This window comes from Cnephaeus nilssonii (assembly GCF_951640355.1).
Source record: "Cnephaeus nilssonii genome assembly, chromosome: 5".
Taxonomy (NCBI): Eukaryota; Metazoa; Chordata; class Mammalia; order Chiroptera; family Vespertilionidae; genus Cnephaeus; species Cnephaeus nilssonii.
In genome coordinates, this window is record NC_137076.1 from 22865796 (window position 1) to 22879013 (window position 13218).

Genomic DNA, 13218 nt, shown 5'->3' on the forward strand with positions numbered 1-13218 from the left:
GATGGACTCAACTCTTGGGTCCTGGCAATACCACTTCCTCCTCTGTCCCTCTAGGACTAGGATGGCTGCATATTTCTGCTATTGTTAATCTCTGGGTTGCCTCCTCACCCTCCCTTTGACTTCTCTTATCTCGTCCTTCACCAGTATCAATTCTCTCTGTAAAATTCTTTATGTTTGAAAGACCTAGTGAGGTTTCTGTTTTCCAGGCTGTATCTTAACTGATAAAGAGAGATAACATTATTATTATTATCATCATCATCATTATTTTGCACCAGAAAAAGAGTGCATTTGTCCCTTTTATGGTTTCCCTGAGGCCCATGTTGTGGTGCAGATGCAAAAGCTGAAAACCTGTTTCTTTGCTGCCTGACCTTGGACAAGTTACTTAACTTTTGGATGCCTCAGTTTCTTTATGTGTAATAACAGTGCCTATTATGATTATTTTAAATGAAATAATGTATGGAAAGCACTGAGTGTAGTACCTGGTACATAGTATAAATGAAATATATATTTAGGTATTAGTATTATTGTTTCTCTACTAATCAGCTTCTTAGAATTTATCTTTAAAGATTCTTCCTCTGATCATTGCAACTGTTGCCAAACCTCATAGATAGTCTGCCAAGTCCCATATTTCTTGGATATAGATTTTCCCCATCTATATAGTTTCCATGAGGATGATCATGCTTATATCGCTGACTTACAATGTAACAATACAACATGATACCTCCTCCTGGACACAGATCTGAGGGTGGGAATATCACTCAAACTGGGCCAATTTGTATATCTCCAAAGACTTTGCAATTAGGTCCAAGAGAAAGAGTTAATTGATCTCTCTTTGGGTGGTTGGAGCAATACACTGGTAAGATTTGCAGCTGTTGGTCATAGTTCCTGTCCTGTGGACAAGGAAGCAGAGAAATCCAATTTGCAGGGAAAGAGAGGACAGGATCTTTCCCAAAGAGAATCAGAGACTGGCGTACCCTGAGAGTGTTGAGCCTCCAGTTTCATTTCATTTCAGAAGCCCAGCTCTTTTCCTGTTCTTGAGTTCCAAGATATATCCATGCATCCTTATCATAAACTCATCTTTTCTGTTTAAGTTAACCCGAGTGAGTTTCTCTTCTTTGCAATTCAAGGAATCTTGCCTCATTTACCACCTTTTCATCTACATCTCCAAAGTCTACTTGCCTTCTGAACCCCATTATTTCTTTAACTTCCTTCTTTCCTTTTTTTCTCTTCTTTTCATTATCCATTTTCTTCCAGGAAATAGAAACATGCCCTGTCCTCACCACAAAAAAAAAAAAAAATACCTTTTCTGGTGTTAGACTCAGTGAAAAATGTGGAAGGAGGACAAGAAGATAAAAATTTTCTTACTCTGACAAGTGTTCTCATTGGAATTCTTGAACTGTGTATTCCCAGAGAGGAGTTTATATCCAGGGTCACAGTGACAGTAGAAACTTCCTGGAACATTCTGGCATTCAGCATTTAGTCCACAATATATACTAATGGGTGGCTTACATTCATCAGTATCTGGAACACAAAGGAGAAATTTGGTCATTCATTCGACAAAGATTTATTGTGCATCTAACATGTGCCAGAGGCTATGCTCTCTCCACCAGAGTCTGTCCTGACTTCCCAAGACAATCAGTTAAGGTAATGGCTGTCCTTGCTCTTGCCTTTCCTCATTGACTTTGGTTGAGTTCTCCAAGAAGCAGACATTGAGACACAGACCCAAGTGCAAGTACTTTATTTGGGAGGTGAGCCTAGAAAACACTGGAGGGGAAGTGGTGAAATGAGACAGGGATGGCAGAAAATGAATAGAAGAATACCAAGCAAGTTTCCACTGTGGATAACAGGGTCCCAATTCCTCTAGGTACCTCTGGGAGGCAGTGTAGAGCACACACTTCAGAGTAACCCCAGGCAAAGAGTGAGGGCGCTAGGCTATTTATCCACCAAATCTCACCATTTATCCATGGGGGAATGCTCCCAGGGAGTGTTAAGCCCCCTTTCAATCTGTCCCGAACATGGGCTGAGTAGTCTTCAGTAGCTAGAGAAAGTCTCAGACTTGGTGTGCAAAGGAATGGCAAATGCCCAGCGCATCTAAGTGGGACATTGACCATGTCTGCTGTCATGGACTGAGTGTTTGTATGCCCTCTGTTCATATGTTGAAGCTCTAATCCCCAGTGTGGCTGTAGATGGGGCTTCCAAGGAGGTAACTGAAATTAAATGTGGTCATAAGAATGGGGGCCTGATTTCCCTCCTATGTGGAATTTAATGAACAAATAACTACGGAGCAAAATACAGACAGACTCAGGTAAAGAGCAGGCAGACACCTGGAGTCAGGGTGGGAAGGTGAAGGGATTGAACATCAACAACAAAAAAAGAGAGAACTCATGGACATGGACAGCAGTGTGGTGATTGCAGGGGTGAAAGGGGATGCGTGGAGGTGGAAGAGGGCATAGAAAGGATAAAAGGCGACAGAAAAAAAAAAAAGAATGGGTTCCTGATGTGATAGGATTAGTGTCCTTATAATAAGAGACGAAAGCCTCCTTCCCCCATTCTACCACTTGCAATAATCAAGGAAATTCCTTATGAAGCTATAACAAGAAGGCAGACATTTGCCCTAACCGGTTTGGCTCAATGGATAGAGCGTCTGCCTGCAGACTGAAAGGTCCCAGGTTCGATTCTGGTCACGGGCATGTACCTTGGTTGTGGGTACATCCCCAGCAGGAGGCAGCTGATCGATGTTTCTCTCTCATCGATGTTTCTAACTCTCTATTCTTCTCCCTTCCTCTCTGTAAAAAATCAGTAAAATATACTTTAAAAAAATAAAGAAGGCAGACATTTACAAGTCAGGGAGATAAGCCTAACCAGGAATTGAATCTGCCAGAACCTTCATCACGGACTTCTCAACCTCCAAAACTGTGAGAAAATAAATTTCTGTTATTTAAGCCACCCAGCCTGTGGTATTTTGTTAGTGCAGCTTTTTAAAATTGTCAAGTGCGTAGTGAAAAATGTGTGATTTCCCTGTCTGGTTCAGAAAACTTGAAATTTGGGGTTTCAGAGTGTGACATAGTGCCCACTCAATAGTAATTCTTCGCTCGGGAGCCCAGACATGGCAATATTGTTGCTATTTGTGGTGTAAACCCTGACCTTTTTTTTTTTTTTTGTAATGCAAAAACCTAACTTAAGCTTTGATTGCCGAGGCATCCATTTCAAAGAGGCTTCCACTCCAAAGTGGATTTCCAATAAGCATACCACCAGTCACAGGACTGTATAAACCTGTATCTTTTCACAACTTTCTAATGGTTATTGCTAAAGGACATCTTGCAATCATAATAAGAACCAAAAGGTCAGTCCAGTTGTAACATTAATTTAGAAAGGGGAAATGTGTCATCTGGGTCCAGGTGAGAACCCCCTTCCCCACCCTCCACAGGCATTTTCAGCGTACAGCATTACTAGCCATAGACTGAGACCAGCACAAAATATCATTTCTCAGGCCAGACATGGCAGTCTTGTTCCCATTTCTTAGGTACTCTCTTTCTCAGCATCCCTTTCACCAAGGGTGGTCATGTGACACACTTCTATCCAATGAAAAGTAAGAATGGTCTTCTGGGGACTTCTGGGAAAAACCTTACAAAGTGTGAGACAAGTTACAAGTTACTACAAAGAAATGAGACTCAAGTTGATATTAGAATTCCTATCTGCAACCCTGCAAGCTTGAAGACAGTTTCTGTGGTTACTGGGATATGCACCAATGAATAACTGGGATAAGAGGACTGACTAAAAAATTCTCTACCAAGAACAGATAGAATCTACTTATTAGAGTGAAAGAAAATGAGATTATGCAATACTTGAGAGAGATATTACCCACGTACCCAATTTGAAGAAAAAATTCAAGAATGTGCTCTAAGCAAATAACAAATTAACAAGTGTGAAATTAGTAAGTTCAGAAACCTTAACCTGGGGGAAGATGAAGGGAAGAGGAAGCAAGGGTGAGCAATGAACCTTGCTGTTTTCAGAAGACTGATAAAGAATGTTAAATCCTAGCTGGTTTGGCTCAGTGGCTAGAGCGTTGGCCTGTGGACTGAAGGGTCCTGGGTTTGATTCCAGTCAAAGGCACATGCCCAGGTTGTGGGCTCAATCCCCAATAGGGGGCGTGCAGGAGGCAGCCAACCAATGATTCTCTCTCATCATTGATGTTTCTATCTTGCTCTCTCTTTTCCTTCCTCTCTGAAATCAATAAAAATATATTTTAAAAAGAATGTTAATAATAAAGAGGTATACAAAGGGATGCTAGGAAAATTAAAACAGAACATGTAATATTAATACCAGATTCAGTGGAATTTAAGGTTTGAAGCTCTAAATAAGGTAAAGTGGGACACTGTGTATTGATGCTTATCAGAAAATTTTATTTCAGTCATAATTATGTACCCACCAAACAACATAGCAGATCAATACAAAAAGCAAAAACAAAGTGGAAATGCAAGAAGCAAGAACAAATCAAAATACAATTGCACTGGTATATTCAATTTAGTTCTCTCAGAACTAGTAGATAAAAAATAAATAAGGATATGGAGAAACTGATGAATAAATAAAATTAATAAACACACACACACAGTCAGAGAGACAAAGACACACACACATACACACACACACACACAGGTAGAAAGAGACAGAAATAGAGAAAAACTGAAAGAGACAGAGACCTATGCACTGGGAGAATCTCACATTCCTTGAACAGAAAATATACATTTTAATAAACTCAATCATATGCTCAAGCAAAGAAACTTCTAATAAAAAATTAAAAAGTAGAAAATCTTAGCCATTAGTTTAAAATCCCTAATAAATTTTTAAAAATTAAAAGTGATTCCTTCATTTTATAATACAATGAGGAACATATTCTACAAAAATGAATGATTGTGAGAAACAATTGTTTCTTAGATATGACATCAAAAGCGCAAGCTACAAAAGAGAAAATGGATACGTTGGGCTTCATAAAAAAACTTTTGTGCTTCAAAGGGCCCTATCAAGAAAGTGAAAAGAAAACCCATTGATGGGAGGAAATTTGCCAATCAGATATCTGGTAAGGGACTAGCATTTGGAATATATAAAGAACCACAACTCAGCAACAAGAAAAGAATACAAACAACCCAATTCAAAATGGGTAAATAACTTGATAGACATTTCTTTTTTTAAAGATGGAAGGTTTTTTTTAAATTGATCTTGAGAGAGAGAGAGAGAGAGAGAGAGAGAGAGAGAGAGAGAGAGAAAGGGAGAGGGAGAGAGAGAAACATCAACGTAAGAGCAAAACATTTATCTGATTGGCTGCCTCCTGCATGTCCCCCACTGGGGATTGAACCATTTGGTATATGGGAAGACACTCAACCAACTGAGCCACACTGGTCAGGGATGATAGACATTTCTTCAAAGAAGATAGAAAGCATATGAAAAGATGCTGTACATCATTAGTCACTAGGTAAATGCAAATCAAAACTACGATGTGATATCACTTCATACCCACGATGTTGACTATAATAAAAAAGACAGACCATAAGTGTTGGGAAGGATGTGGGGAAATTGGAACTCTCAGACATTGCTGGTGGAAATGTAAAATGGCACAACCACTTTGGAAAACAGTTCACAAGTTCTCAAAAAGTGAAGCACAGTTATCATATGACTCACTGATTCCACTCCTAAGTATATACCTCTAAAGAATGGAAAACAGGTGTTCAAACAAATACTTGTACATGATGTTCACTCTATTTATAAGAGTCCCAAACTGGAAACAACACAATGTCTATCAATTGATAACAGATAAATAAAATGTGATATACTTATATAATGGCTATTATTCAGACATAAAAAGGAATGAATTACTGATATATACTGCAACAAGGATGAATTTGGAAAACATTATGCTGAGTGAAAGAAGCCAGACACAAATGACCACATATTATGTGGTTCCATTTATATAAAATGCCCAGAACAGGCAAATCCATGGAGACAAAAGCAGATTAGTGTTTTCCAAGGGCTGGGTGGAGGGGTAAATGAAGAGTCACTGCTAATAAGGTTTTTTTTTTTTTTTTTTAGGTGGTGAAATGTTCTGGAATTAGTAGTAATGGTACACGATTTTGGAATATATTAAAACCAACTAAATTATATATTTTAAAAGTATGAATTTTATGGCATATGAATTAAATTCCAATTAAAAGATGATGGTGGCTTTATAAGATTGGTCCCCAACTATGCCTCTAACTCAATGTCCCTATCGCTTTCCAGGCTATGGATACACTGACTTCATTTTCTTTTTATGGAACCAGTTAGACATATTTCAGTCCAAAATCTTTGTACTTGTTATTGTCTTTGCTAATTTTTCTTTAATATAACTTCCTTTCTATACAATGCACATAGTGAGGTAATACTTTGATGTTAACTTATTATAATAACAGTCATTAAAGCAGAAATTTCAGCATTGTCACCAACTGGAGTAGACGCCATATTTCCAAGTGAGGAAACGGCCCAGATGCAACATGTACAAAGGAGAAGGTGTCTGGAATCTGGCCATATGATTTTTAAGGATCATATGGCCAGATTCTATTAAGGGTTTGAAGAATCAGGAGATGACGAGTAAGAGAGGGAGGATTTATTTTGGAGAGAGCTGATGCTGTGCTGTGAGCCCCTCCACTCCTACCCAAGGAGAGAGAGAGAGAGAGAGAGAGAGAGAGAGGGAGAGAGAGAGAGAGATTTTTTAAGGAGTTCACTCAGCTAATTACATACATTGTCTGTATTTTTGGGGAACCCAGCTGATTTCTTCCTAAAAAATCGAAAGGGTGAGCCATTGACTTCCATTGGGCAAAGAAGAGATGTCTACTTCACCTGCACATCCCGAGTTTCTTGGGCAAAGGTGGGTAAATATTTCCCAAGAACTAGAGCTGGGTCAGGTGTGAGTGATTTCTGGTGTGGGGTTGCTTAGTTCTCTTCAAGAGGGTCACCTGGAGTGGCAAATGGACTTCAGCAGGGAGAAGCTGGAGGAAGCACAAGATTCCTCCAGGATGAGGAAGGTGTAGGAAGGAACTTACTGTTATCAAGGGAATTTCGGGGCAGTGACTGGGTAAGAGGGGCATTATCTTCATACAACCCACAAAGGCTATCATAGAGAAAGGCTCTAACTCGGGAACATAGAGGCTAAATGGCAACAATAGCATCAGCCAAGTAGAGACTTTCCTACTTCCTTTTCCTCTTTCTTCTGGGTTCCAACTGTAGCAAGATGGGGCAAAGAAGAATAGAAGTGTTAGGTGGGAAAGAGGACTGACTGCAGGCTTCCAACCAGGAGGGTGCTTGAACTAGGGGAGGGAAACAAGCCACTATTAATTAAAGTTTGGAGTGTTCATTCCCCCATAGGGTTGGACCTTTTAATTATTGAGCTGAGTCTGCATTTTGCATCTTAGGGGAACATAGGAACTTATATTAGCAAAATTTCTGCCCAAGCTTTTATTCTCTCTTGGCTATGACTTCCATGCATATTCTCTTTTTTGAACTTAAAAAACACCATTTATATGATGTTTTATAATCCACGAAGTACTGTCAGATTCATTACCTTATTCAATCCCCTCCCATCCTCATAAAGTCAGCATTATCACTCCCATGTTATAGAGGAGAATACTGAGGCCTAGCTAGGTTCTGGAAGAGCTCCCCCTTTGCAGACTTCGTGAAAGTGTTTCTTGGTGAAGGTTGAGTGGTAGTTTTCAGCATTGTACATTACTGTTACCTCCCCACAGCCCTTATGCTGCCTACCTTCCAGTTCCAACTCTGGGTAATTTGAAAATTACCCCTTTACCTTGACATATCTCCAAGGGGAATGTGAAGAATTTCTCCCCAGATTGGGAGGTGTATCCAGGGTTGCAGGTACACTGTGTGTCATTGACACAAATAGCATTTTGGGGGCACCGAGGACAGGTACCTGCAGGGAGAAGAGAGGCAGGTCAGATTCACCTGGGTCAAAAACTCTTGAGTTATTATTTGGCTTTGCCTCTGAACAGGGCCTCTCAAGACTGAGGGAATTTGTACATTTTCCCTTTTGTTTAATCTCAGTACAGTAAAAAAAAAAAAATTAGAGATACTATTTATATACCTTACAATGTGATCACTCTGATAAGTCTAGTACCCACCTGACACCATACATAGTTCCTAAAATACTGTTGACTATATTCCCTATGTTGTACTTTACATCCCCGAGACTATTTTTTATTTAAAAAATTATTATTTTTAAATTTATTTTGTATTGTTGATAGTATTACAGATGTCCCCCATTTCCAACCCCCACCCTTCCACCCAGCCCCCACCCCATGCCAGGCCTTCACTGAACTATTGTCTGTGTCCATGGGCTATGCATACCCTAATATATAAAAAGCCAGGGGCTGTCACAACTGAAACAACCAGATGGATGATCGAACAGCAGGCTGCATGGGGCGACAAGGCCAGCAGGGGGGTTAGTGAGGGATGGCCAAACAACTGAACAGCAGGCTGTGTGTGGTGACCAGGCCAGCAGGGGGTTAGTTGGGGGCTACCAGGCTAGCAGGAGGGGCAGTTGGAGGACCAGGCTGGCAGGGGGGGTAGTTGGGGGCAATCAGGCATGCAGGCAGGCAGAGGTGGTTAAGGGTGATCAGGCTGGCAGGGGGGGGCAGTTAGGGGTGATTAGGAAGGCAGGCAGGTGAGCAGTTAGGAGCCAGCAGTCCCTGATTGTGAGAGGGATGTCCGACTGCCAGTTTAGGCCCAATCCCTGGGATCGGGCCTAAACTGGCAGTCAGACATCCCCTGAGGGGTCCCAGATTGGAGAGGGTGCAGGCTGGGCTGAGGGGACCCCCCCATGCATGAATTTCATGCACCAAGCCTCTAGTATGCATATAAATTCTTAAGTTCTTTGATGAATCTCTTCCCATTTCCTCCCCACTTCCCTCCGAGATCTGTGAGTGTGTTCCATGCATTCATGTCAGTTCATGTTTGTTGGTTTATTTTTTTCATTACATTCCACATATAAGTGAGACCATGTGATATTTTTCTTTCTATGACTAATTTATTTCACTTAGTATAATCATATCCAGGTCTATCAATGCTATTGCAAAGGGTAAGAGATCCTTCTTTTTTACAGCGGCATAGTATTCCGTTATGTAAATGTACCACAGCTTTTTTTTATCCATCCATCTATTGATGGGCACTTGGGCTGTTTCCAGATCTTAGCTATTGTAAATAATGCTGCTATGAACATGGTTGGTGTTTCTGGAGTCTTAGGATATCTATAATAATAAAAGTGTAATATCCAAATCGACTGAACAGCAGAATGACTGCCTGGATGACCATGCTATGACACGCACTGGCACCAGACCAGCCAAGGCGGGTGTGATGCAATTGGTCAGGGAGGGCCCCACCATCACCCCACGATCGCCCCACAGAGGGAAGCCCAGGCCACCCTCTGTACAGTGATCGATTGTGGAGCCCCATGGTCGATTGCCCCAAAGAGGGAGGCTCAGGCTACCTGATCAGGGGTGCTGTGCGGGTGGGCAGGGCCTCCCTCTGTGCAGTGATTGATCTCAGAGCCCTGGCCGGGTGGGCGGGGCCTCCCTCTGCTGGACAATTGATCTCAGGGCTCCACGATCAATCAATCTCCCAGCAGAGGAGGCTCAGGCCACCTGGATGGCAGCACTGTGGTGGGTAGGCGATACCTCCCTCTGTGGGGGCCCTGCAACCGATTGCCCCACAGAGGGAGGCCCAGGCCACCGGCCAGTGACACTGGGGCGGGTGTGCAGGGCCAGCCAGCGATTGCCCTGCAGAGGGAGGCCCAGGCCAGCCAAGCGACTGCACCCCATGGCTGTTGCCTGTCGCCTGCAGAGGGAGGCAACTGGTGGTGTGGTCGGGGAGAGAGGAGCAGCGCCACACAGATGGCAAGCAGTGGCAATGGTGGAGGCAGGGCCAGCTGCTGGCAGCCAGGGGAAGGAAAGCCCCGATAGGCCCTGATCGCTGGCCAGGCCTAGGGACCCTACCCGAGGGTTCCTGGATTGCGAGAGGGCACAGACCAGGCTGAGGGACACCCCCCACCCCATGCACAAATTTTGTGCACCAGGCCTCTAGTGTTCTTAGAAGTGGGATTACTGGGTCAAATGGCAGTTTCATTTTTAATTTTTTGAGGAAACTCCACACTGTTTTTCATAGTGGCTGCATCAGTCAGCATTCCTACCAGCAGTGTACTAGGGTTCCTTTTTCTCCACATCCTCACCAGCACTTGTAATTTGTTGATGGTAGTCATTCTGATGGGTGTGAGGTGATACCTCATTGTTGTATTAATTTGTATCTCTCTGATGATTGGTGACTTTGAGCATTTTTTCATATGTCTTTTGGCTATCTGTATGTCTACTTTGGAGAATTGTCTATTTAGGTCCTGTGCCAATTTTTTATATTGGATTATTTGTTTTCCTTTTGTTAAGTTGTATGAGTTCCTTATATATTTTGGATATTAACCCTTTATTAGATGTATCATTACCAAATATGTTCTCCCACACACTGGGCTCCCTTTTCATTTTGTTGATGGTTTCTTTTGCTGTGAAGAAGCTTTTTATTTTGATATTGTCCCATTTGTTTATTTTCTCCTTATTTTCCTTTGCCCTAGGAGATGTATCTGCAAACATATTACTACAAGAGATGTCTGAGATTTTGTTGCCTATGGTTTCTTCTAGGAACATTTGCCATTTTAATTATAATGTGTCCTGGGTCTCTTTTTTTGTTGTTGTTAATCCTCACCCAAGAATATTTTTCCACTAATTTTTAGAAAGAGTGGAAGAGAGGGGGAGAGACAGAGAGAGGAACATTGATGTAAGAGACACATTGATTGGTTTCCTCCTGCACGTACCCCAACGTGGGCCCAGGTTCGAGCCTACAACTTTCTAATCACTTAACGAAACTGTCCAGGGCTCTTTGGGTTCATCTTGATTGTGACTCTCTGTACTTCCTGAACTTGCGTGACTTTTTTCTTCACCAGGTTAGGGAAGTTTTCTGTCATTATTTCTTTAAATGGGTTCTCTATCCCTTGTTCACTTTCTTCTCCCTTTGATACCCCTATAATTCAGATGTTGTTCTGATTCATGTTGTCTCAAAGTCCCCTTAAACTATCCTCATTCTTTTTAAGTGTTTTTGCCTTTAGTTGCTCTAATTGAGTGTTTTTTTTCTGTGTTGTTTTACAAATCACTGATTCGATCCTCTGCTTCATCCAGCCTACTTTTAATTCTTTCCAGTGTATTTTTGATGTCAGATATAGTATTCTTCATTTCAGACTGGTTCTTATTCATGGTTTCCATGCCCTTTACACGCTAATGTAGTTTCCACTAAGTTCCTTGTAGTTCCCATTAAGTTCTTTGAAGTTCCTTGAGCATCCTTATAAGCATTACTCTGAACTCTGTGTCTGATAATTTGCTTACCTCCATTTCATTTATCTCTTGCTCTGAAGATTCATCCCCTTTTTTCATTGGGGTTTATTTCTTTGTCTCCCCATTTTAGTTGTCTCATTGTGTTTGTTTCTATGTATTAGATAGAACTGCTATGACTCTCAGTTTTCATGAAGTGACCTTTTGTTGTAAATGTCCTGTGGGACCCAGTGGTGTGGTCACCTTGAACTCCTGAGCTGGATGCTCTAGGAGTGTCCCTTTTGTGGGTTATTTGGGCTCTCCTGTTGTAATTGGGTCTTGATTGCTTTTGTTCTGTTCATGGATGGGATTTTCTCTCAGGCTGGCTGACCATGAGGCTTAACCCTGAACATGTCAAGTGAGCTGTTGTACAGTGTGACTGCCAGATGAAGAGACATAGGGCAACATCCTGAACAGAGCAGTGTTTGTCTTCATGGAGTTTGGGGCCTGTTCCTGTATACAGAGCAGAAGATCTATAAGTTTGTGGCCAAATCCAAGAGAAATGCCCTTGGGTCAGTCACATCATTGGGTCCTGACTGCTATCGGTACTGACCTTTGCCTTTGGAGCCATGGCTGAGTTTGAGGCTTCCACATTTCCATGTTTTCAGTATGAGCAGAGGCAGTGGAATATCAAGTAGCCACCCTGGCTCCAGAGTCGCACTCCCTGTGACTTTTTATAACTGGCAATTTGTACTTCTTAATATCTTTTCCTTTTTCACCTATTCCTCTCCACTTCCCAGCTCTCTTCTATGAGGCAACCATCAGTTTGTTCTCTGTCTTTAAGAATTTGTTTCTGTTTTGTTTGTTCATTTATTTTGTTTTATAGATTCCACATATAAGTGAGATCATATGACATTTGCCTTTCTCCATCTGAATTATTTCACTTAGCATAATACCCTCTAGATCTAGCCAGGTTATCACAAATGGCAAGATTTCACAATGTCTAATCATTAAGTTGTACACCTGGAACTAATATATTGTATGTCAACTATACCTAAATAGTAAATTTTAAAAAATCTAAAAAATATTAGAAACACTGAACCCAAGTTGTAGAGACTGTGTATGATGTAGGACTGGGGTTGGCATTAAACAAATTAATGTTAACAGAAAAATTTCAATTAATAATAACTGTGTCATTCTCAAAATCATTACAGGATTTATAAAAGGAGAATGAGTTCATTAAGACTTGGGACCCTGGGTTCAATTCTGGTTTCACTACTTAATACCTGTGTATTTTTGCACAAGTATCTTAAACTCTCTGTGCCTCAATTTCCTCATCTGTAAAATGGGTTATTATGAGGAGTAAATTAATACATCGTGCTGGGAACATGATGGGGTCCCACTATGTAGAGCTTGGCTACTCAGAATGCATCCTTTGGATAAAAATGCAGAATCTCAGGCCCCACCCTATACCTTCTGAACCACAATCTAGTGAGTTCTCCAAGGATTTAAAACTAACCTGAAATGATCTTGTTCATTTTGTGTTGATGTGCTTATAATCAGAATGAAATGCTGACCATCATGCTGTTTCTCCCCACTTGAGTGTTTACTTCAAGAGACTTTGTTTTATTCATTGTTCTATCTCCACATTGGATACATTGTGGGTACTAAAAGCAAACAAATAGACTAATAAAAGTAACATAAAAATATAAATTAAAATATATACAAATTTGATTAAATGATCAATTAAGAAAGAAACAGCACAGGAGCAAGCCTGCTCAAGCTCTGTTCCCCAAATAAGCCTCTTTTTTCTAGATTGTTGGAGGATGTGGGT

At 41.2% G+C, this 13218-nt stretch overlaps 1 protein-coding gene across 1 annotated transcript in view; it reads right to left on the reverse strand.

Moving 5' to 3' along the window:
- ADGRE3 (adhesion G protein-coupled receptor E3) overlaps positions 1–13218 on the reverse strand; it is a 70815-nt gene that overhangs the window by 43139 nt on the left and 14458 nt on the right. Inside the window, exon 3 of the mRNA XM_079773370.1 lies at positions 7832–7954. Coding sequence (XP_079629496.1) covers positions 7832–7954 — 123 coding nt within the window. The remainder of the gene's footprint in view (positions 1–7831; positions 7955–13218) is intronic.